The 26614-nt window shown below is 41.4% G+C and overlaps 1 protein-coding gene across 8 annotated transcripts in view; it reads right to left on the reverse strand.

Annotated features, from left to right (window-relative positions):
• Positions 1 to 7445: 7445 nt before the first annotated feature.
• SORBS2 (sorbin and SH3 domain containing 2) overlaps positions 7446 to 26614 on the reverse strand; it is a gene marked incomplete at its 5' end in the record, with an annotated part of 197303 nt that continues 178134 nt past the window's right edge. For 3 of the 8 annotated variants that reach the window (XM_081084089.1, XM_081084087.1, XM_081084088.1), the window contains 3 exons: positions 7446 to 9577; positions 10008 to 10114; positions 13811 to 13860. In XM_081084089.1, coding sequence (XP_080940215.1) covers positions 9516 to 9577; positions 10008 to 10114; positions 13811 to 13860 — 219 coding nt within the window. In that variant the 3' untranslated portion in view covers positions 7446 to 9515. The remainder of the gene's footprint in view (positions 9578 to 10007; positions 10115 to 13810; positions 13861 to 26614) is intronic. The other 5 variants (XM_081084090.1, XM_081084091.1, XM_081084092.1 and 2 more) reach the window with 2 other exon arrangements.

Genomic DNA, 26614 nt, shown 5'->3' on the forward strand with positions numbered 1-26614 from the left:
GGCTTAGGAAGAGCCACACTCAAGGGGCCAAAGAGCTGCATGTGGCTCGTGAGCCACAGTTTGCCGACCACGGGTAATGTCTGCGTATGTGTGTTTTCTCTTGTTTTTAATTAAACATACTGTCTTGCTATTTAGCCACTAAGGTGAGCTTGGTAAATCATCAAAAAGAGTCATATCTTGCTGCATCAACAGCTCAGCCCCCAGTTGAGATGTTGGTGGCATTCAGTCAGGAATCTTAAAGCCAGAATGCCTTGAATGCCAAGTTTGAGTGGAATTTGGCCTTGATATCATATTCCTTGTATCAAAGCTCATCTTCAGAACCAAACAGTGTCACTGGCTCAAGTATAGGCTAGTGCAGTGGTTCTCAACCTTCCTAATGCCACGACCCTTTAATACAGTTCCTCATGTTGTGGTGACCCCCAATTTCATTGTTACAAATTGAACATAATTAAAGCATAGTGATTAATCACAAAAACAATATGTAATTATATATGTGTTTTCCGATGGTCTTAGGTGACCCCTGTGAAAGGGTCGTTTGATCCCCAAAGGGGTCGAGACCCACAGGTTGAGAACCGCTGGGCTAGTGTCTTTGAGCAATGGCAGCTACAAAGGTTAGCATTGCATTACAGACCCAACAAAATCAATATTTATGCCAACCTAATTTTGAGACCAATTTTACTTGATATGATTAAAAAATAATGAGTGAGTCATTAGAAAAGGTATACTGATTCCTAGCCATTCTGTCCACGGGGATTTTTCCAGGATAAGTATTGTCTATAAATTTTGAGCTCATACCTCATCATGACCTTATCAATACTTGCACTCTGCAGAAGAACAATGATATTTTATGATTATCCAATGAACAACTCTGATATTACTAGCTTTCATTTTCTATCTTTTCATACTTTAACAGTGCCCATACACACACACACACACACACATACACACATACAGGGGTGGGAAAACGTGGGTTAACAATTGTTTGAATGGAAAATAATACAATAATTAATTAATAATACAAGAATAAACTGTGTTTCATTTACTCACCACTGCAAACCTACTTTTGCCCACCCCAGTGGTTGGCAAACCGTGGCTCACCAGCCACATGCGGCTCTTTGGCCCCTTGAGTGTGGCTCTTCCACAAAATACCACGTGCGGGCGCGCATGTACAGTGCGATTGAAACTTTGTGGCCCATGCGCAGAAGCCGGTTTTCGGCCTGGGAGAATCTATTTTGAAGAAGTGGCGTTAGAAGAAGTGGGGGGTGTCAGTTGGTCGGGCCATGGGAGAGCGGTGCAGGCGGGACCGTGGGATAACGCAGCGCGAGGGTGTGTGGGCGATTCGTGCACGAATTGAGTGAGCCAGTCAGTCAGTCAGCCACTCTGTGCAGTGGTTAGTGCTAGTCGCGTCCGCAAATCTCACACAGGTGACAAACGTACCTACTGGAAGCATAAAGTTACCTGTATTTTTCCAACCAGCTGCAAATCCTAAAGGTATTTTTGTCATCAATTTAAGGATTGTAATTCTTTTGTGTTGGTGGCTTTATTATTATAAAATGAAACATTTTTTTAGGTGCCCTGTTTGACATGGCTACAAAGGAGAAGCAAAGAAAAACGGAAGATGAAAACTGTGAATTTAAAGTTGACTGGACCGAGACTTTGCGTTTATTCAAAACTTAAATGGCCTTCCGACCTGTCTGACTTGTCAGGCAAAATTGGGGCATAACAAGAAATCAAATTTGGAGAGACACTTTACAACTAAACACGTGTCATTTAGTACTAAATATCCTGTCGGTGATGCAAGGAAGAAAGCAGTTGAGGAACTTCAGAAGAGTCAAGAAAAATCAAGTTCTGTATTTAATTACTGGATGCAATCTTCCAACAATGTTAATATTGCAAGTTTTGTGTTAGTCAAGAGATTGCTAAGAGAGGAAAACCATATACAGACGGCGAATACATAAAACGTTGTTTTATAAATGCATCTGAAGAGCTACTTTGGGATTTTAAGAACAAAGCAGATATTCTAAAAAAAATTAAAGAGTTACCATTGTCTGCTAAAACAGTGAAAGATAGAACAGTCAAAATGTCTTCGAATATAACCAACCAGCAAGTCGAAGATCTTAAATTGGTTTCAGCTTTATCAATAGCAGTTGACGAGTCTTGTGACATAAATGATACAGCGCAAGTTTCACTTTCTGTACGATTTGTTTCGTCTACAGGTCCTAAAGAAGAACTTTTAGGATTATTGCCACTCAGAGGTCAAACACGTGGAGAGGATATAGCAAATGCTGTAATTGAGTGCATTGAAAAACATCATATTCCACTCGATAAAATTGTCTCAATTTCAACAGATGGGTTGAAAAGTATGACCAGCGTAAGAAACGGGTTTGTTGCTATTTTGAAAGAAAAATTAATCACGAGATACTTACCATTGCATCATTCATCAAGAAGCGCTTTATGCGCAGACATTTCCAGAAGAAATTTGCAAAGTTATGGAATTGGTGATTAAGATGATCAACTCCATTATAGCTAGAGCTCTTAATCATCACCAATTTAAAGAATTTTTAGTTGAAATGGAGAGTACGCAGATCTTCTGCTGCATAACAAGGTACGTTGGTTATCAAGAGGAAACGTTTTGAAATGTTTCGCTTCCTTATTAACAGAAATGAAAGCATTTCTCCGTGAGAAGGGTGTTCACTATCCAGAACTAATGAACCATCAGTGGATCCAAAAATTTTATTTCATGGTAGACATTACGTCTCATCTAAATCAGCTTAATCGTAAACTACAGGGGAAAGGAAACACAGTTTTTTCGATGTTAGAAGAAGTTATTTTATTCGAAAACAAATTATATCTTTTTGCTCAAGATTTTGAAAGAGAAACTTTGATTCACTTTCCAAGCCTGTTGAAACATTGCCAAGAAAATAATTCTGATATTGACATTTGCTATTTCAAAACAACACTTTTAAATATGAGGGAAGCTTTTCTCAATAGGTCTCAGGAATTAAGAAACAGCAAAGCGACATTAGCCTTTGTTAAAAAACCTCTCAATGCTACTGTAACAGAATTAAAATTTTCTCCCTTTAATATTGACATTGGCAACTTTGCAATGCAATGGCTGGATTTAAAAAACAAAGAACTGTGGAGCTCTAAATTTGAACGTCTTTGTGCTGATATAGAAATATTGGAGAAAAACAAATGTGAACTTAGTTCACAGCACAAGTGGTCTGCTTTGAAAGACCTGGAGAAGGAAGATATGTTGATTTTTTAACACCCGGAATAGTATTCCTGACTCATATGATCAACTGAAAAAATTAGTGTTTGCTGTTCTTTCCTTTTTTGGGTCTACATATTTATGCGAACAATCATTTTCAAATATGAACCTTATCAAGAGTAAATTGAGAAGTCGTCTTATTGATGAGAACCTGGAATCGTGCCTAAAATTAAAAACAACATACAAACCTGACTTACCCAAACTTTCCAAGGAGATGCAAGGCCATTGTTCACATTAGTGTTTGTCAGTCATTGTCATGATTTAATTTTATGGATATTGTAAGGTAAATTGTAAGAAATTTAATTTTATCAATAAATAATATCATTATTAAGTATGATATCAAGTTTTATTCAACATACCTATAGTTTAACTAAGACTTAAAACTTTAAGTAAAGTTTATTAAGTTAATTTTAGGGAACGTTGTGGAGTGAAAGAAGATGTAGTGTCGAGGATGGAGAAAGGTATGTTGAGATGGTTTGGACATATAGAGAGGATGAACGAAAGGAGAAAGACGAAACAAGTATACAAGACCAGTGTGGATGGGAGAGTTGGAAGGGGTTGACCTCAGCGAACATACCTCAATCAGACTGAGGAAGTTTTTAGCAAAGGCCAGCTTAGGAGTACCCTAATTAAGTTAATAACAATGTACCTACCTATATAGTTTAAGTTTAAAAAAATTTGGCTCTCAAAAGAAATTTCAATCGTTGTACTGTTGATATTTGGCTCTGTTGACTAATGAGTTTGCCGACCACTGGCCCACCCTATATATATGTATGTGTATATGTGTATGTATATGTATATCACACATACACAGTGACAAATGCAGTTGATTGAATGTTTCAATGCCATCCTCTGTCCCTTGTGGAATGGAAACTAGCAGGCTGCTGACACTTCCTTTGAAGGCTCTTCTGCTTGCATCTGAGATGACTTCTTGAAGCAAGTGATGGAGAACATATGGTGAAACAAAGTGGACCAAATAGTCTGGTGTTGTGGACTAGGTGCTAACTAGAGAGCTCAGGGGTTGGGGGCCTGAGGCATTATCTAAAGAGATCCAGGTGCCCTTCTCTGTTTCTTTGATGTCCCCTCAGTCATCTTGCCAAGTTGCACAATTATAACTGGGAAATGGGCTGTATCTCTCATAGACAGTGTACCCATCATGGAAGCAGCCCTTGCAAAACCTGGGGACCTAGAGTCCTGAGGGTTAACAAAAGAATAATCCAAAACCCCTGGGACCTATGTAGACATGGATAGCTTCTCAATAGATCCACACAGAAAGCTGCAGCCACCAAGATGAGTCCAGTGAATGTGCCCAAAGCAATGGTGCTTCAATGCCTAGCCTTATAAAGGTTCTGCAAAATGTAGTTCCAGGACCTAAGGCTCCATAAAGCATTTTACTGTTGAAACTTCCAAACTCACTAGAGGTACTCCACAGGCTGTGAATGATGTGCAGACATGTAAGACAATGGAAATGGACTCCTCTCCCTAGAGCTTGTGCTGGAGGGTGGATTGATGGTGGGTTTCCTCGTCTGTGTAAGTTGGGAGTAATTAACGAGTAGAAGATCTTACTATAATTTTACCCCCTGGGACCTAGAATTTTTTTCTTACATTACTGAATTTTTCTTACATTACTGTCATCTTCTGTTGGGGTGGCTCTACATGTATGTGTGTGCACGCAGGGGAGAAGGATGTAAGTGGAACTACTCACTGGTTACCCTCTTCTCTCTGTTTGAACTCAAAACTAAGTACACTTTGCTAACCCCCAGGATGGTTTGGGTCTTGCACCCAACTGCTCTGTGGTTCACATATTTCTCAATTTAACATCTCTCTTCCGTTAGCCACTCCGTAGCTATATATAAATGCCTAATGCATGTGATGGCTTATGGTATGGAGATAATAAATATTTTCTTTTTTCTCCTTGTCTCGCCTTTCCTTCCTCTACCATTTCCTCAGATTGCAACATTATTAGTGGTAATTCTGTAATTTTTGTCTCTTGGTTTTAAATTAATTGCATTTTCATGAGTCCTGGGGGTTGACTTCAACTTTTCCTCACTCCTTTATAAACCTATTGTAAAATTGACTTGAAAACATGACTTATTCACTTTATTTCAGAGTCCTGACTCAGTACTAAATAGAGGTTATACAATAATATGTCCAGTATGATCCCACTTTTGCCTGCATATTACGCGTGTGCGTATGTGCGCGCACACCCACACAGAGACACACACACACTTCTATGCATGAGCAGAAAAATACTCCAGAGGGATATGTTTCCAAGTGTAATCTTTACCTAAAAATGGGACTCTCAGTGATTCTGTTTCTTCTTTTTGTTCATATATATTCTCTATTTTTCAACAATATGCATCTGTTGCTTGCGTAATTAAAAAATACTTTAAAAGTCATTCTCAAGCTTTCTGTGTAATATCAGCGCAAGATCTGATATCCACCCACTGGTGTTGTTAATGGTAATTTATTTAAATGGCTTATTTGAAATGGCACTTATTTTTGGAAGATGTTGGGACAACTGAGTCAGCCATATCATATTTTAGGAAATAAGATGAGCAAGAAACCCCAAAGGAACAGGTGAAGCTTTGCTAGGCAGAGGTCTGTCTCCTACCGAAAGGTTTTTGGGTCAAGATATATGTATGTGCATGAGCTCAGCTGCAACTTTTCTGACCTGCGGAGGGGCTGAATTTAGCAGTGAGCTAAGGCTCCTGGTCACTGAGTGAGTCACCCAGCAGAGAACGGCCGGGATACATACCCTAGGGCTTTGTAGACTGAGGAGTCCTGGGAGCACACCGTGTTCCTAGAACACGCTGGGCTTGCCTGTCTCCCAGTGACACCGTTACCAAGCACTTCCCAAAGCCACCACCAGCTGCTGTGCGGGCTCCCTGCCCACAGCCTCCAGGCCCACAGCCATAATGATCACAGCTCACGGGCAAACTCAATCTCAGTTAACAGAGGTCAATCACCCGGCTGGTGTGGCTCAGTGGTTGAGCGACCACCTATGAACCAGGAGGTTGCGACTGGATTCCCGGTCAGGGCATATGCCAGGGTTGTGGGCTCGATCCCCAGTGGAGGGTGTGCAGGAGGCAGCAGATCAATGGTTCTCTGTCATCATTGATGTTTCTCCTTTCCCCTTCCTCTCTGAAGTAAAAGTATATTAAAAAGCAACATATCAATAACCAAAATTGTGTACTCACGGGTCACTGTACACTTTTAAAGACCAAAGTGAGCTTTCCTGGGGGAAAGACTGTTTTACTGGATGGAACACAAACCTTTCTTGTCATCCTGGGCACAGCCAGGTGCCGCTGGGAGTGGTGGCTGTTGGTGATGGCAGAGTGTGTGGATGGTGGAGTGGGAGGAGGTAGAGGACATAGCCGTTGAGCTGGGGGGGCACAGTGTGATCTGCAGTGTGTTTAGCGCTGAGGTTAGGGAGAATTTTCAGACAGTCGAATTGGGAAAGTGCTTACACCTTCTTGTAATTAACTTTTCCTTGGGAAAAAATAGCTGATTATCAGGCAGAAACATTTTAATGTGCTGTTTTAGCTGAAGAGCAAATTTTTTAAAAATATATTTTATTGATTTTTTACAGAGAGGAAGGGAGAGAGATAGAGAGTTAGAAACATCGATGAGAGAGAAACATCGATCAGCTGCCTCCTGCACATCCCCTACCGGGGATATGCCCGCAACCCAGGTACATGCCCTTGACCGGAATCGAACCCGGGACCCTTCAGTCCGCAGGCCGACGCTCTATCCACTGAGCCAAACCGGTTTCGGCTGAAGAGCAATTTTTAACCGAAGTGTGTTAAGCAAGCAGGCTTTGGTGGTGGTTTTAAAAATTTTTCTCTCACCCAGGTTGGTGTTGCTCAGTGGTTATATTGTTGGTCTGTGGACTGAAGGATCTTGGGTTTGATGTCTCTCTCTCTCTCTCTCTCTCTCTCTCTCTTACTCTTTCCCTCCCCCCTCCCCCCTTATACTCTCTAAAAATCAATGGGAAAATATCCTTGGGGGAGGATAAAAAAACATTTCTGCTCTGAGCTGAGGCAGATACATTTTTCCTTCCACTGGTATGTCTAGAGAATACAGAGCAAATGCATTTTCTCTCAGCTTACCTAACAGATGGGATAAAATACACAATTCCCTTAAGGATAAATGTCAAGAAGAAAGACTGACGTGTACTTCCAAGCAAAATTTATTAGATGTCTATTCAAGAAAAACACAATGACCTTTGCTTGTAAGAATTCAAAGTCAATGACCTGAAAGCCAAGTAGGAATATTTTTTTTTCCTTTCAAAATCAGGTACAGAGAGTAGAAACAGTAATTTTTCTTAAATATGACAGGCAACAGATATTGAAGTCTTTTCTCATAAATGGCATGGAAGATAATTATTCATTTATCAGCAAAGCTGCATGCAGTTGACCTAATTTCAAACCCAAGGCCTTTAAAATATAAAGCTGGTTGTGAACTTGACAGTAATCACGGTCGACTACTCAAAGGTGTTTCTTTACCTTCTTCCTATTGAAACCCCTCTGTACTGGGTACTTATATACATTTCAGTTTGGCTGCTAAGATCTTTTAAGCTCATAAACTTTTGCATAAATGCTATCTCATAGAATCACACTATCGAGGCGTGCTTATGATCTGTGGGCTACACAAAGAATCAACTTTAGCTTAGTTTAAGTGAAGGATAAAGACCAAGTTAGGAAATTCCCTTGTTTTCGCAACAACTAAATAGTCTGTACAAAAAAAAAAAAAGGAGCAACCATATGTACAAAATTCTAGAGTCTACTTACATTGTGAAAAGATCAGTCACTGTCCACAGAAGAAATGCCATAAAAAGTTTTCTCTATAAGGTGCTCAAGATCCAAATATGAATAGTTCTTATGCAAAGTCATAAGAAATACAAAGCTAGTTGTCAGGAGGTGTGTAATTCAGGCACTGTTCGCCACATTAAACCTTCCAGGTCCCAATATCGTTTTGTAAATTTCTACCTCAGGGCAGAAAACAGAACCTGGATGAGTTAACATTGCCTCTAAAGTGTGCCTAACGGATTTTGAGGAAGTATTTTATACACACCAGAAAATCAGGCTCAACATATTCCTGTCCTCAAATGAAGCCAGGATTCTGAGTTCCATAGGAAAAAAATAATTATTATAGTAAAAATAATTGTATTGATCATAATCCTTGCTAAAACCAGCCTTAATACCTGTGATGCTTCTAAAGGTTTCTATTTCTATAAAATAATGCATGGGGTTCTTTTACATTTCCATAAAATGTATGACATATCATGTGGATTGCCTGTTCTCATACAATCGCAAATGGCTATGTGCACACCCAGTGAGATCCTACCTAGGAATATTGCTTACGGATACTTTCAAGTGTCTATGTTAGAATAACTCTTTGCACCTCTCACTAACACTGCTTTCATTTAAATTTTGTCAGATAAATAAACACTAAGGGCTCATTATTTATGATGCTGATTATGACATTTTAATATAAAATAGCAACGCAACTTTACAACACAATATTTTTTTTTGTAGTCTAGCTAAATCTCTTATATTCTCATGATTACTACCCAAAGCTCTTATTCACTTACTGTTTGCACTTCTAAAAAGTACAAAGGCATCGCAGGGCAAGACTGCTATTTGAAAACCCACATTCAATCCACAAAATTCACACTCATCCGAATGAACGCTCCTACGCTTGCTTTAGCTTGTGTAATCATCACTGTAATCATATGACAACATATAAGTGCAGGCGAGTAATAGCTGAAGTACGGTTGTCATGTCGTGTAAACGAGGGCTCTAGGCAAACTCGTGAAAGGAACACAGACTGCCAAGCTAAGAGCGTGGACACACACACCACGTATTTAGTGATAAACCATCTTCTGGTCGCCTGGGGAGGGGCGGGGGGCATCCTCAAAGTGGACCAGGGAGCCTCCTCGAGACACTTTTCAATTTTTTTTTGCCTCCAATATTTACCCCTTTGTAAGTATGGTGACTTTCTTTCTGATCCTAACGTACAGACTTCCAGGTTAGAGCAGAAAGCAGGGGTATGCACTTTCACACGGAACAGGCCTGCCAACCCCCCAAGCCTGCAGCGGTTACTCTGCTGGTGGTTGGGTGGCAGGTGGAGGTGGGGATGGTGGTGACTTCTATGGGGAAACATAAGGCATGAGAGCGGGAGGCCTGCGGGGTCTTTCGGGCAAGGTTCTGAGACGCAGCATACGCAGAGGGAGGGTGCTTCACAGCCTCTTGACATAGTTTCCGGGGAAAGTACCAAAGAATTTGGTTCTTCTTGAGGTTCCTGCAAAGAGAAGCAAAACATGAAAGGGGGGTAATATAACATGAGTGACCTTGTTCTCTCACACTGACCCTCACGGCTGACAACTGACACTCTCCACGGAACAGAGTATCATCAACACTTCTCATCTAGGGACCATTTTTGTTTTGTTTTTCTTCTTACATCTCAGTCTTTCCTGGTTGGTGTTCTTTAAAGAAATTTTCTTCTCCCAGGCGAACCAGAAATAAAGCCAACAGAAAACCACGTCTACCTGGAGCAGTCAATGCTCAACTCTATTAAAAAGGCAGTTGCCTCGGGATGACATACGAACGTATGGAAGATCAAAGGCTTTGTGAAATCAGAGAAAGCCTGACCGTCGTGCCCACCCACGCAGGGAGCAAACACAAGCACGTTAAACGTGGGCAAATGTGTCTGCAAGGAGCTGTCCACGTACCCACAAACCATCCATCATCACATTTCTCCATCACGTCGATGACGTCACTTTCTCTGAGCTCCAGCTCGTCTTCATTCCTAGGAGTATAGTTATACAGAGCCTGAAACCTTAAACAGGACAGATGCATGGGTTTAAAACAAAATCCACACCTTTGTGAAACTATAGAAGATACACAACATTAATTTTGCTTTTAGCATTTCTATTATTGTAATTATAAAGACCTATTAACATAAGTCTTTGGTAAGCTTGTAAATAGAACTATGTAGACTCTCATGGAAATTAAATCACTCAGTATTTCAAAACTCGCAATGAGGAATATTCATGGAGGATGATAACATCCATGAGTTGGATTCAAACATTTTAACGTTTATAAGCCAGAGCCACATTTCAATTGGCCAGTCATAGATTCTAGCATTCAGACGTTAAACAATAGAACAGAATATTAAAAAAAAGTGCCGTGTGTATTATTCAGCTATATTTAAACAAGGAATTACAGTTTTAGCTATCTATAAGCAGAAGTAATTAATTGCAGTTTGCAAGTTGAATTTCCGAAGGATTCTAAATGGAGATGTGCAACATGTCTCAGACATATATCTTCTAAATCACTGAGTGGGAATTACTATAAAAAGGAGTTTTTTGTTTTTTCACTATAAGTATTTTTTAAAAACGGTTTTGTTTCATAGTTTGAATCCGTGTTTTCTCAGATTTAGAATTTGAAAATCTGATGTTGTCCATCTATGAAATGAAATGGATGTATTCTATGCTCAATTATCACTTGAGCTAATATCAAAGAGTAGGGGTATTATGGGCATAAGTTCCTTTTTAAAAGGTTCTGGAGAAATTGTGTTTGATGTAAAAACTCTCTTGAAAAAATTTTACATAAAATATTACTTATCAGTAATGCTACCCACTTTCCTTTCTCTGTCTGAATTCTTTGAGAGCATATATTTTGGTGACATTGATCAGTAACAAATTCAGCCATTGAATTTTTGGTAATAAAGTCGCTTGTATTTTAACGCATATTAACATGGACTGGCATTTTGAAAAGTGAAGACACAAATTCTAGCAGCTGAGGTCAGGCAGCATTGGATGTGCAGTTAAGACAAAGACGTCCCAGTGCTTCTAAAATATTATCAGTATTGGGAGGGGGATTTAAAAAAAGAAATCAGTGAACTGGTTTCTGCTGTTTTCATAACAGTTGTGTAAGCCTGCCAATGTAAGAATGTAAGAACCACATTTCAGGGCATTTTGGGGTTTTTTAAGCCAACTTTGAAAAGCTGATGACACTGAACACTGCTCAGGAAAAAGGATGGTGTATTTCTCATGTCTTCATTCAGTCGGAAAATCACATTTAGGTGGAACAAAACTATTCTGTCACGTGGACTCAAACATCATGTCATAAATCGGGGACAGGGCTCCCTGGCTTCCTCTCGGTCTGTGCACTTGTTTGGATGGGGGGACCTGATGAAGTTGGCGTCGGCGGGGGGTGTCTGAGAAAGGGTGGGTAAGATGTGGTGCCTAACACCTTCTAGAAAACCTTCTCTTCCCTGGCCTGGCCCGAAGCCTGAGCTTCCGGCACTGGAGATGTCTTCCCTGCCGGTACCTGGTTATCCTAGTACACCTTGCCAGCGGCTTGTACTTGTGGGGATGGCTCCTGAGGTCCTCTGTTGAGAGGGGATTGGATTATGGGAAAGGGCAGGGGAAAGCAGCCAGAGTCTGAGAACAGTGGCAACAAGGCAGGGAGGTGCCGAATACTGACATTGCTTCATTTGGATACTTGCTTGGGTCAGCCCTGATTTTGCTGTTTGCTTTAAGGATTTCCCTTTGAGGCCCTTCAGACGAATGGATGCTATGTTTTGTATATCCATGGGGCAAGGTGATGGCAAAATAGTTCCTTCTCCAAATTCACATGAGTGAGATAGTCATTCATCGCCCTGCTGCTAATTCAATGGATGGACACTGCGTCTCTCCCTCTGGAAAACTGATTTTCTGATTGAGTTTTTCAGGCTCAGCCCTCCCCCAGGCACATCTCCAACCACGTAGGGAGACAGGCCTATTTAAGGCCACAAACCCCAGCTGCTTGAAGAATCTCAAGGTCCCAAGAGCTAAAATAAAATTGGCACGAACTCCTACTTCACTTGGGTGAGACGAAAGCCAGCGTGCTTGTCAAAATTCACTTACCATTCTGGTTTAGTTAGACCACAAAAGGCGGGGAGGGGTGAGGGGGGTTGAAGGGAAACATAAACTTTTCAGAAATCCTCCTGCCTCAGTGGCTTTCAAAACCAGTGTTGCACAACAGGAAATGCAGTCGAATTACAATGGCAAATGCTGTTTTGAAAGATGTGTTGGTGAGATGAAGGATGGTGGTGGGTTAGGATGCCTCAAAAAGACCTTTGTCTTTTCAATAGGAAACCCTCAGCTAAACTTAAGTTCTCTAACTTGCAACTTTTTCTATAACGTATTTCACCACAATTCTGAATTTAGAGACATAAAGCATTGTGTCACTGTATTTTTTAAATGAAAGAGATTAAGCAACACCCTGTTATCCTACTAATTGGGGTTGTAATCAAATAGAAATTTCATAAAGAATATTTTATAATGTCCAAGGCAGGACTTCGAAAATGTGCCATTTTCCACCTGTGAGTGCAGTAGTTTCATAAACAGTCAAATGACCACACTGGAAGTGTTAACTCCACGCTACTTAACGTAACATACCTATTACTTCATAAAGTCCTTAGAAGCTGCTGCTGTAATCTGTTAGTAATGCAATGAACCTAAACAGCCCTGACATTTATTTTTGTGTGACGTGATCCTATCGTTGTTTGAGAAAAAAACCCCCAAAAACCAAAAAAAACCAAACTGAAACTTTAGAATAAAAGGCCATATTTAAACCTTTTCCTGTTAATGAATTTTTGAATGATTCTTATTTCCAACCTGTTCTTTTCATCGTCTTTTCCTTAGCAAGACCTTCTGGTTGTGCTTGGGGACAGCAGCCTCAGGTGAGAGATGGTTTCTGAAGGGCATGCTTTTGGCTAACGGTCAGCTCTGCGAGGAGGGAAGGGGATGCATGGCCCTAGAGGACTTGCTCTGTCCCAGTGAGCAGGGCATGGGCAGTGGGCTGGGGGCTCACCTGTGCTCAGATGGGCCTGACGGGTCTCCTTCCAGGGTCAGCTCCTGACTCACAGAATACGTGGGAGCCAATAGGAGGCAGGTCGCCTCTGAGTATCTCTCACGGGCAAAAATGGAGCAGGAGAGACACACAACATTTGGGTCGTAAAGACAGTGCCCGACACCTTCGGGTTGACCTGACTACATATCAGCAGGGAGAGGGAATTTGAAAGCGTGAAAAGGCATGTGACTGAATGACAGTGCATTTTAAATACTGCCATTTCCAAAGACCCTTCTCAGAATGTAACGTTGGAATTACGTCCCTAATTTATCACCTTAGGCCTCCTGCTACATTTTCCTCCTCCCTAAATAATGTGCAAAAACGTTAGGACGTTTTCTGTGCCGTGAAAGCTGCAGTTACTAGGATCTACGTGGCGAGTGAACCCAGAGGAGACAGGTTCACAGTCTCGGGACTCACTGCAGCTTTGGGAGTGATTGGATCAGTCTTCTCTGCAGACCCCGGGTTTCTTTTTAAAATGAGCTCTTTCTGTTACGAAGATGGAGACCATGGCAACCCCTCTCCCTCTAGGAGGCCTCCGGTTGCACAGTGGGGCCTTCCTCTACTTGGGTACATCACTCATCCATGTTGTGGGTCCAGGTTAGTCTTGAATTTAGAAGAGAAGAAGAATACTTACGGTTCCCCCCCACCTTGAATGTTTTCATGAGTAAACACAGGACGCTGTGGCTGAAATGAAATGATTTGCAATGTAATCAATGTTTACACTGATACTAAGTAAGAGATAATTTGGATAATGGCATGGCACTTTTCTTAACATTTAATATATCCTGCTGTAAAAAACCAAGAGGAAGAAAAGAATTCAACCACATAAAGGGTTTCTGCAGGGTTAATCACTGAAATATTTTGGAGGGTGCTTTCAATGACTTCAAAATAACCAAGGTTCGAATGCTTTGAACATATCCACAATCCAGTCTGCTCAAGTTTTAAGGAAAAGTCAGGGCTCTGTCCCATTGATTTTTCAAAGGCCAGGAACATGGCAAGAACATAGACACCAAACCACTGAATGGGAAGTCTGGACACCCTCATACAGCCTCGCTCCTCAGCGTTTTCTCAAGCAAGCAGAAAAGAAACCACAGTGAGTCCGACAGCAAAGTATCCACACTCATTCTAGTATGCTTTTCCCCCACAGACAACATTTCCACATACAGTACGGATGAAAATATCGGTAGGCGGACATCCCATGCTACATTTGAATTAACGTTCTCTGTTCTCAGTGTGGAGAAACACATGCATTTTTAAAGAGAAAACAGAGAACTTTAAATAGATTGCAACAAACAGTAATCCAGGTAACATGTAGCATTTTACCTTAGAAGAGAAATATTGGTGGGAATTCCCAGTGCACTGAACTCTCAAAAGAGTTTCCTTTCTTTTTATACTAAGCATCAAGACCAGTATCTGTAACAGATACTTATAATATTGGAAATGACAAAACCTTAGCATATCCACATAAAGACTGCAATGAATGAAAGTTAACATGTCGGTTGAATATGTAAACTCAATGCTGTTTATACTGACTACCTAAATGTTACCTTTTAGGGGAAAATTATGTAATATTCGCAACACATTTCAAAAGCATTCTCGTCTAAATGATGGCTACATGGTGAAATGAAGTAAATCAGAGTTTGCATAGCAATGATCAAAGTGACTGCTTGGTGATTACTGAATTAGATATTAGATTGATCCAGGTCCATAGACATCAGGGCGAAGGCCGATTCCTGGATTCCAGAGTTATGAGTAGATTCAGGCTGGCTAACTTTCCCCTGCAAATTATCCATAGAAACCCACTGGTCCAAGATTGGATGGGGAACTCTGGGGTTCCTTTCAGTCTATGAGTCTTAATTTTCCCCCTTCCTAAATTCTCTGTCCACTTTCTTTCCATCTAAGCTGTCTAGCATAAGAAGACTAGGTACTTAGTATACTACTAAAATTTTAAGCTTTGACTGTAGTAATTGGAAGTGTTTGTTAACAGTATTCTTAGAAATTTCACTCAACAGTCTGCATAGATTTAAGACTAAAGAATGGCTAAAAATGATTAGGCACATGTATGGCTTAAGAGAGTAGAATACTTTACCCCTATAAATCAATATAAAATTACAAACAATATATCTGTTATTAAAATTATAAAATATACTATTTTACAAATGATAAAGACTAAGCTGTTTTTCAGCCATTTTAAGATAATTTAATTTAATACATTAAATCAATTAAAATATATGAAAAGAGGTAAATATGTTATTTATAAGCCTATATGCTATTACGTTTCTTCAATTTCTTGTCCAATCACACACACACACACACACACACGTTATCCCCAAAAATGTATATGCACTTTAACAGCTGATAGCTCCATTTTGAAAATGAAATGTATTTTAATAAACACTGCCTTTATAATTATTCAAAGTGTGTGTATACAGTTTTGGAGGACACTATATATATAACTTTTTACACTTTTTATTATTGACACTATTACAGATGCCCCCACACCCCATTTGCCCACCTCTACCCAACCCCTGCCCTCTTCCCTAACTTTTAATGCAGAAATAAGGTATATTTATATATTATATATATATATTAATTGCAATCAATATTTTGTAATAATTTTCCAGTACACATTTTAGTTTTCTTAACCATTTTGCTCTTTTTTGTTCTGAAGTTAAGATTGTTCTAGCCTTTTTTTCATTGTCATAAGTAACAATGCTATGAACATTTTATACAAAGAACTATTTTCTTCTTTTGAACCATTCCTGAGAAATCATTTCCAGGAGTAAAATTTCTGGCCAAAGATTATACATTCAAGCCACAGGCTATTGAATCTGCTCACGACGGTCACTCAAACATACTGTATATACATATGTAACTTAAAAAAAATCTAAACTACCATATTTCAAATCACACATCAAGACAGGTACTGTTTTCTCAGAAATAGTCATAGCACCATTTCAGTGCACAACAAAGTTATAAACAATAAATATTATCTGTTCTTGCCTGAAGAGAACGTTTTCTAAAATATATTTCACTGTGCTCTAAAAATGGTGTGCCTGTTTCTAAATACTTAAATCATCCTGATACTTTTAAGTTGAGTAAAAACTTGTGGCATCTGGGGCTTGGTAAAAGCAAATGTGAATATAACTGATATAATACTTTGAAAATCAGTATAGCACCTTCTTGTTATTGTCATTACAGTTTTACTGGTTTAATTCCACTCAACTTACCTCATAAATCATTGAACTGAATCATCCCTTTGGCAATGATAACAATTGGGCTATTACCAGAGGTCATGGCTCCCTGATTCCATAGGCCCCTGAGTCTCCAGCACTGTGTTCCTGGATTGCTGGCCAGGAGCGTCTTTGCTTTCACCCATCTTCCTCACTGTGTCTATTCCTTCACATCCTTCCAAAGGATCCTCCATTACCTTTTTTTTTTCCTCCTGAATCACCAGTTTTCTATACGTTCACATTCTCAGGCCAGGATTTAGCACAGCTTTTATTAGCATAGATGTCATGTACCTACTGTAATGGCGAGTTTTAGAACTTCCCTAAGGTTCCCTTTAAGAGGAATCATTTCCATGTGAATGTGTATGACTGCGAACCAGTGTTGAGGAAAGATGACCATTACAGTCTTTGAATTCATTTATTTTACTAGTAAAAGTATTTGGTCACTAGAGGAATAGGTAGCATTAATAGATACATTTATGCCTTTCTGGTGTTGGCATTGACTATGTAACCTTGGGTATGCACCTTAGGTGCCTGATCTCTAAAATCAAGAAGTTGGACAAGATGAGGATTAAGATCTTGCTTGTCCCCCTCAGGGAATCCATAAAGGAATCCACATTTCACAGACATATTTTCTGTGTTATGTATAGGTGCTATCATCGACCTTACTCATTCAGTTGTCCGAGAGCTGCGACAAGGGACATTCACTGGATAATTCTCAAGTGTCTCAGTCATGTAAGAACAGTAATAGTAATAATTCAACTTCATTTTTGCAGATCAGTGAGCCAAAACCAAAGATGATTTCTTAATAGCACAAATAAGTAAGAAGCAATAATAGAATTATAATTTGGGCTCTTACTCTTTATTGCATAAAATATTACTGTGAGGGAATAGATGGCCTAAGTTGGCTAAAATCAGCCCTAACCCTAACCCTAACCCTAACCCTAACCCTAACCCTAACCCTATTTATTTTTGCCTTTAGGCAGCTGTTTATGCTCTGTGTGGATACTCAGGCGAATTCTCTTAGGGGACTATCTTCTGCAGTTCCTCCTCTTGGTGTTATGATCATGGGCACAAACCTAGAGGAAGAGCTCTGTACTGTAGCTGCACTCTACTGCCACCTAATGGTGAGTAGTGGCAGCAACATGTAAGAGTTGTTCATGCCTTTACTCAGCTCTCACCGAGTTCCTTTAACCTGGATTCATTTTGGAAGAATATTTTAAAAACCACAGAGCAATGTGAATCGATATTCATCTGTTTTTCCGACCATGATTTTCCTTTCCCGCATTTTAAATTCTTGAGAAAGGATCACGCTGACCACCAGAATTTTTGGTCTATGATAATTTCTATTTTAACCATCTACCCAGGCATTTCTATTACTCATGACTTTGTAGACGTTTTGCGACAAATACAGAACAGTATACATTTGTGCCATCCAGAAAGGCTCACGTGAGCTGTGAATGTATGAATGTGGTTTTCAAGCTAACAGGTTACAGACACCGTGCTGGAAATGTCGGGTGAGAATTACATACATCACGCTTGCGTTATCTTGATGAGTCTTAGGTGGACAATACAAATGAGAGAGCCCAATGGGGCATCATGCTGTTTTCATGGAAGCATAAATATTTAACCTTTTCCTCGGCAATGCAACAATTATTTTTTATCTTTTAGTGTAGCTATTTTTAATGTCAAATGTCAAATATGGGTACACTCGAGACAGGTTTTAACCACATGCTAATTTTCAAAGCCAGAACCAAGTCACAAACCACTGCTCATATAGGAAGCTGCTTTGAAATATCCCACAATCTCTGGTATCAGTAAAACATATACTTCCCTAGCTCGGTCTGCCTGACACCCACCTATTTATCTGTGCTGCTCAGAGGCATCTCTGGAGGATCACCTATACCCAGTTGTAGGAAATTCTTAAATAAGGAGTCATTGCTACTGTAAACACTAAAGTGTGGAAAAGTCTTTGAAAGAGTTAGCAGCAGCTCTAGAGTTCTTAAGTCATTCCTCCTCCCCCCGCCCCCGCCCAGAAAATGTCACTTGTAGCACCTGCCAACCAGAATTGGATGAGCATCTCCTTTCAACTGTCCCCTGTTTCTGCTTCTCGGCTTATTTTTCTTTCTTAAATTATGAAGTTAAATCAAACTTTTGCATAAATCTAAAGAGGATAGAATATTCATGTTCCACAACAACACATATAACATACCTAATGTAAAAATTCGGCAAAGAAAAAAACCTTACGGTGACCCAAAGCACACCATGTCCCTGCCGGTGGGAAATTCGTGGCTGGCCATGTTAATTATGGAAAAAGCTTTTTTTTTTTTTTTTTTTTGCTTCTGGAGAAGGCCCTTCTGTGGAGTCTAAGAATCTCTTCAAATCAGCATCTCTCCTCCTCTACGGCCACACAAATCTCTGCCCCAGAAACAAAACGAGGTCTTATTATGCAAAGACGCGAAAAGCACAATGATGGGATCAGCGCAGAGAAATCTCCACATTTTTAAAGTGTGGAAAAGGCAGTTTTCTTTGCAAGGAAGCCCTTCACCAGTTGCGGACCCACAGTCATGTAACAGACCAGGTAGGGTCAAACCAGGCCCATCAAGACAGAGACGGTGGAAGGACTGGCTCATGCAGAGAGGAACATTCCCCGCGCCCAGCGCCTTCCTCAGGATCCGCAGTACCGGTTAGCATCCCTCCACTGAGAATGCGGCCTGTGGTGTAGAACTCAGTAGTTCAAGGGAAAAGAAATATAACCTTTAAGTTTAATCAATACTGTCAAGAGACTGGGGCAGATGAAGCACACATCACCAGAGCAACTCAATGTTTTGCAACAAGATCACGGATTTTAAAACATCCCAATAAACTGGATGACACAGAAGCAAACATTACCGGAAGCGTGTGAGTTCAGTGCAGGGTGGGGCAAAAGTGCGTTTACAATTGTGAGCCCGTGAGACACAGAGTTTATTCTTGTGTTATTATTTATGGATTCTTGTATTATTTTCCATACGAACATCTGTAAACCTACTTCTGCCCCAGCCTGTGTTTTGTTGGCAACAGCTTGATCCTTTGCACGGAGGACAATGACGGCAAAGCAGAGATGCACAGAGAACATCTGCACAGAAGCACGAGACGCGGTAGAAGACATCTGCACCCCTAGTTGTCTGGTGGAGAGTCTGGCCATGTCTGTCTGGATTTGGGGGAGCTCACACAAGCACATTCCGCAAACACTTAAGATAGGATTTTCGTGTTGATCTGCTCTCATAGCTCATCATCAGTTGGTCACTTCATCTCAAGGTCCCCTTTGACCGGCAAAGGACAGCAAGGACCACTGAGGGTGCGTGTGTGTGGCCAGGGTGCCTGGCCCGAGGCGGGCGGTCCGTCCCTACCCTGTGGGGACTGCTGAGCCCTCTGACAGGCGAGCTGCAGGACCTCCTAGTCATCACTGGGCTACGCGGAGGCTTACCCAAGACAAACGTCTCGCCTTTTACATCAGCCTGGAAAAGCCACAAGAAGGGAGTTAGTTCTCGTCTCCTCCTCCAGCGTCAGGAAGAGCTGCCTGCTTGTTCTCCATGCACACACAGCATGCCAGGCCCCTGCACATGGCCAAAGGGAAGGGTCTCACCCTGCAGACAGCTCTTCCGGCTGCCCCTGCCTTTCACACACAGGCATCCCTTGTGCTTCAATCCGAACGCACAGGCAGAGCAGAGCAGAGCACAGAAAAGATGCTTGAATGCAGCCGACATGGCTACGAGCACATCCCAGAAAAATGTATGCCTTTCACAGAATGCTTAACCACTGGGTTCAAGACACCCTCAGATCTGGCCTGTTTTCTTTGTTTATTTGAATAGATACAAAGTAAGACAGAGGGCAATTTTACTTACTATCCATCAAATTGCATAGGAAGTGCCAATCATTTGTTGGGGTGGTGGTGGGGGGGGGGGATATTCTAACCAAACTCATAAGAAGAAAATATGAGTTTTCTGGGGAAAATGATGAAATGCAGTTAAATACTAAATATTGCCCTAACTCCAAGCACTCTGTGACTATGTTGGTGTTCTTTCAAAGCAAGACTTTTAATTCGTCCGCAAATGAGCCACCGTTCTTGTGTCTGAGTGCTTTATTTTCCTTCCAGCGGTGGACGAAATTAGCAGTGCATCCTGTGGTATTTGTCTTGGCTTATGAGAACTTTTGTGGGACTAAAGGACCTTCAAATAAAAGCGTGGGGTTTTCTCAACTCTTGCTTAGGGCAATGCTCATGATAATCAGTGATGAGTGACCTGAACTCCGCAGCCTCCGGGGAAGAGATGCCTTAGGCATTGTTCTTCAGGCTTATGGCAGGGGAGGCTTGATGCCCTCCAACTTCCATTCTCTCCTCTGTCCACCCTCAGTAATGGAATCCCGCATGTTAGGTAGGCATGTGGCCATTCTGAATGAAGTCTCTAGCCCAGTCTTGTACTGAGATGCGCTCATGTGATACGTGCTGACAGAGGGGAACGTGCGGTTTCTGGGAAGTGGCCTTCAAGAGGTACAGACTCCCTGCCTCTGTCCTCCTTCCCGCGTGCCGAGATGAGGACGGGACTGCTGGAGCTGGTGCAGCCACTCTGCAGCCACTTTGCAGTGGGTGCATCTCCTTGAGGATGGTGAGACCAAAGGAAAGGGGGAATCTCTTGGGTTCTCTAATGACTACAGAGCTACATACAAGCCCTGGATGCTTAGCTTTATGCCTAAGAGAAGTATACTTCTACCTGGTTTTAAGCGTATACTTTTTTTTGTGTCTTCTGGCACTGCAGCTACCCCAGTCTTGACTAATACAGGGAAGATTGTCTATAAGCACCAGAGAAATACCATTTAGCTGTTAGAATGATGCGGATAAACAGCTGGTGAGATCATCTGAACACATTAGGGAGAATCAGGGTTTCATTTTATGTTGGAAACTGTGCTTGGGGGGACCACCTTCTGATGGGATGGCGGGCGGGTGAGGAGACTTCCTGATGGGACCCCAGTGAGTTTCTTAGAAGAAACCAAGGAAGAGCCTTCCTAGCGCTTCATAAAGAGCTTCTATTGCAAGTAGAGCCCTCGTGCTGTAAGTCTCTTTTACAAAACATTCTCTTAGGTGGAATAGGAAGCTCAGCTTGTGGACACGCTGAGGAGTATAATGACTTGTATTATGAAACACCATTATTTAAAGAAAAGATGCTGGCAAGACGAGAAAATACTGGATGCTGATTTATCTATCAACCTCATTCTATTTTTCAGTCTTCTGTCACTTACAAAGTAGTGGTAAATTTTACTTTATGGAAAATTTTGGATCGCATGTGACAAACTTACATTGTCCGAGAAAATTTTTTAAAAGAATCAAATTGCATTAAATTAGGATAGGTTAAGCCCTAGCCAGTTTGGCTCAATGGATGGAGCACCGGCCTGTGGACTGACGAGTTCTGGGTTCGATTCCAGCCAAGGGCACATGCCCGGGTTGCAGGCTCAGTCCCCAGTAGGGGGCATGCAGGAGGCAGCCGATCAATTATTCTCTCTCATTGTTGATGTTTCTGTCTCTCTCTCTCTACACTCCTTTCTGAAGTCAATAAAAATGTATATTAAAAAAATTAAGGTGGGTTAAGTTAAAGAAAAAGTGGTACATAGGGGTTGATAAAGTTGTAATAATTTCCTGCATACTGTACTTTGCGTAGTAAAACATTATTAAAATTTTATTTTCTCTTAGCTGTTAGTGCTGGGTTACTTTCCTTTGTAACTCCAACATCCTTGACATGGAAGGAATAGGAAGCCTTCTTAAAGGACTCAGGTCAGCACAGTTTGTCACTGTCAGATGTGGGGTTAAACGACAATAATGGTCTAAAACTTGTAGTTGATTCCATTTGTATTTAATTACTGTCTTATTTAGGACAATTTTCATAATAAGTAGTGATGATTGACCTAAAATTTGCAGTCGCTGGAGAGGAAATGCGTTAGGCATTGTTCTTCAGGGTTGATGCCAGCAAGACGAGAAAATATTGGATGCTGATTTTCTTTTTATCAAACTCTAAGTTACGTTCCCCTTACTGATTAAGCTTAATGGCTAGAGAACAAGGAGAAAGGCAAGAAATAAATACTTTGTCCTTAAAAAGAAAACCACAGAGAAAGCTGGGGGGATTGGGGGGTGGGGGTGGGGGGGTGGGGAAGGCAAATTCTTAGTCTTAGACATTATCCAAGTGTTATTATCTTAAAAATTTTCTAATTATTTCCTGCCAGCAAAGATTAAAACCTCAAAGGGCAAAGATCAATTAGTCTTCCAGTATTCCATTTTTCAGACATTTTTCCTTCCATGAGTAAGAGGAATTCACATGGCTGACGATTTTGGTGGGTGGATCTGCTGAGTGGGGGGTGGGAGATTGCCCAAATGGCCCTGCTCAGGTGCTGGCTCTTCCCAGAACAGCCTCGGCGGCGTGGCCCCTTCTCTGCAGGGTCTCTCGTGTCACGTTCTGAAGGTTGAGGGTGAAGGTGAGTTATGACTTGAAGTCTACCACCTCTTGCCTAAAGGGGAAAACTTTGGCTCATTCGGGGCATAAATGCAAAACTTGCCCACGAGGGAGGGAGTGATTTCATTCTGTGAGTGTCGTCCAGGCTCTTTCCAAGGCGAGTCCTTCATTTTGGTGAGATCTTTCAAAACACTCTCCTGAGGGTTTTTTAAAAGAGCAGCAGAGCTGCCAGCCTGCACATCTCAGAGGTAGATGCTTTGCTAACGCCTACAACGAAAGGAGCTGCGTTCCTGCATCCTCATCAGTTTACTTCAGTTTTGTGGGAGAACAAGGCTCAAGGCAGTCCAGGCCCAGGAGCATCCTGCCCTCAGGCTCTGCTGACCCGGCCGGTGGGTGGGCAGGTGAGCCCCCTGAGAAGTGACAGAGAGTGACAGGTACACAGCCGACGCCTTTGAGTGGGATGGTTCTCCTGCTGACGCTCAACTTAAAAAAAAATAATCTTATTCAAATTTTAGTTTGTTTTTCTCCTGCCTATGGGTATAGCCGCTATGCAAATATATATTTTAACTTTTTGGATAGAGGCCATGCTGCTGTTGTTAAAAGTTAGCAATCAGTCTTGAGATGACTTTTTTAGATCGTGTAAGATGGCACAAATCGAAATACATACATGTAAGTTAATTAAGTCCATATAAAGACATGCAAGAAACCACACACAAGATGCAGTTACCTTTAATTTTGGTGAACTTATTTCCTGTTGGTAAGAGTGTTTAGGGAGGAGAGGTGGTGAGAAGGACTGGGCAGGCTGAGAAAGCGTAGAGACCAGCTGTGAGGCCGAGGCCGAGGGAGGAGGAGAGGGAGGGGAGGGAAGCAGACAGCTGGGGATAGGTGTAGACGGTCCATCTCTCTAGGGAAATGAAGGTAGCTTAAATATTGAGGAAAGACAAGATGAGATTATGCTTGTGTCCAGAATGAGGTCACATGGTCAGCCTTTAGGTAACATCCCCCATATTGAAACAAGTTTAAAGTTAACCAGTACTGGTGACATTTATGACAAATTCTTGCTTTAAAAGCATGAACTTTTTCTTTTGAATTTCATTCAAGATTTCAATGGGTATGATCAGTTTCATTTTTCTGATGTGGGGGGTAAGAATCCCCATAGTCTATAGGCAGGTAGAAGTTCCTGGGACCCAAGCCCTAGATCTAATCATGTCCTAAAATTAAACTGAAGAGAACGTGAGCCATTTAAGTGATCAACTAGAGTCATGCTTGACTGACTGCAGTGAATGATCTTTATTCTAAGCAGTGTGTTTAGTTGGTACAGATGCAGGTATGGCTGGGTTCTTTGTTCAGGTGACGTTTTCTCTCAGGGTTGAGGGACAGCCAATCCTCAGGGTGTTGTGACTGTCCACGGGCCTCATGGGCACTGACCATTATTTAAGCCCAAGGAGACCCTGTGTTGGCCAAGTGCCTCTACATTTGTTATTGGAAAGATCTAAGTAGCAAATTATGGTGTTTAAACATGATTTTCATGTTCAGAAATCTTTCAATAGAAGATCCATGGGGGACTTGCATAGTTGCATAATATGAATCATTCATTTTTTTTGTCTCATAATTTTGATATTTTCTAGTACCCATATTTGCTACGTAATTCACAGATTACATATGTGAGATATCAAGTTTTCGTTTTCTTAAAAGAGAACTTGACAAGCTAAAGACTCAGGGTGTTATCCCTCTTTACTGATTAAAATTATGGCCCAAGTTTCTTGGTTTTTAAAATGAAAATGGCAGGACCCAGTAGTCACCGATTGGAAGAAAGCTCTCTCTTCAGAAAGAGGTGAGAGGGAACCAGAACACTATCTTCCTCCTTTCTTTCCTTCCTCCTTTCCTTTCCTTTCCTTTCCTTTCCTTTCCTTTCCTTTCCTTTCCTTTCCTTTCCTTTCCTTCCCTTCCCTTCCCTTCCCTTCCCTTCCCTTCTCTTCTCTTTCTTTTCTGTATCAATTTCCTCATCTATAAAATGATAGCATAACCCACCTTAAATATGAATATATAACTATAAATAAATAATGGAATTATATTATACATTTCCATCATCTTATTAAAATTTGCTGTGTTGCCATACACTCCTCCACCCCGACTTATATAGTGCTTGTTTCTTGAAAGGACAACATCTAAGGCAATGTTTATTAATATGATTAGCTGTCCTAGCTAATCGTCGTAGGACAGGTTAGTTGTTCAGGGATGAGGCAACATTGAAATACCTCCTTAGTGGTGTGAGCTGCACGGCTGTGTTCCTTGGGGGCTCTAGGACCTGGGAGGGTGGCTACTGCACCTTGTGAGCAGCCGGGTTTCCTCTTCTCTTCCTCCTCTTCGATGTACAGACTTGGGTTCACCTCGGGGCCATCATGGGCCCACCACGAGGCATCTGGGTCTTGATATTCAAGCCCTCCTCGGATGCCTGACATCAGCCCCTCACAGAGTTCCTCTTCTTCCTCTCCAATGACAGGGAGGGTTTGGGGCAAGGGACCCACATTAGTGTGTGCAGAGGCCACAAACTTATCCCCCAGGACTTCAGACACCTTTTCAGGGCTCGCAAAGCCTTTCCTCGTTGTCAGATCTGCACACTTGTTCTGAGTTGTCTTTCTGGGGTCCTGGACTGGCGTTGTCTCATAGGGCCGGACTGGAGTTGAGGTCGCTCCTGTGCCACGTAAGGGTGGCCGAGGGGAAGGCGATTTGGCCGGTACAGCTGCTGGAGGCCATGGGAGGGGAGCTGAGGCTTCCTCTGTAATTTCAAGGGTGATCGCCTCTGGGATATTTGGCTCGGCTTGGTCAGCTGGTAAGGTGACAGCACTAAGCTTCTCTAATTCATCCAAGAAGTTGTCCAGGAAAGGAATCAGAGGGTTTGCCAGAGGACACTGCGCTGTCAGCGAAGGCCACCCCTGGCTAGGCCCCTGCTGAGCTCCGTTATCTGGGCCAGGGGAAGCTCTGTGCATGAGCGGAGGGGCTGGTGCCCTGGGAGCCAACTTAAAAATGGGCAGCGAGTGTGAAGCCAAAGAAAGGAGGAAACCAAGAAAATAACAACAGTGCATCAAAACACAGAGACAGAAATGCAGGGAAGGCAGTGAATACAAAACAGTATTTTGTGCTGTGGTGTAGATTTGAAGATATTTTGCTGAATTTTTCCTACATAAAACCACTAGCATGTTAGAAATTTATTTGGAAAATGAAACTTTCCTAGTATTCGAAAGGGGTCGTCAGTGTCAAATGACAAAGTAGAGCTGTCATAGCGATAATAAGGATAGACAGTGAACACTTAAGAGATTTAATTGCATTTAACAGACTACCTCTTTTAAACTAGGTTCCCAGATTTTGACTTAGTAGTAGAAATGACTTTGAAATGGTATTCATGTAGAATGAAAGCCAATAATTAAACCTTTCTCAGCTGTTGAATTTGTGAGGTGTTCTTGCTGCCTGAAGCAGTGCCCAATCCCATGAACTTCCCATAATTTTCTCACCTATGTTTGCCAGGTGATTATAACATATGGCATAAAATATTCTTACATCTTTATATATGAACACATTTCTAAATGAGGAAGTTTGGAAAAATATGTTTTGAGAGCAGAAACCCATGATCAGAATGAAACTGAACTTACACTAATTCTTCAAAGTTTTTATTTTATTATATTTTTTGACTTCAAAGTTTTTAAAAAATTCAAAGTAAGTGATTACATTGAA

This window comes from Myotis nattereri (genome assembly GCF_964212035.1).
Source record: "Myotis nattereri genome assembly, chromosome: 2".
NCBI lineage: Eukaryota > Metazoa > Chordata > Mammalia > Chiroptera > Vespertilionidae > Myotis > Myotis nattereri.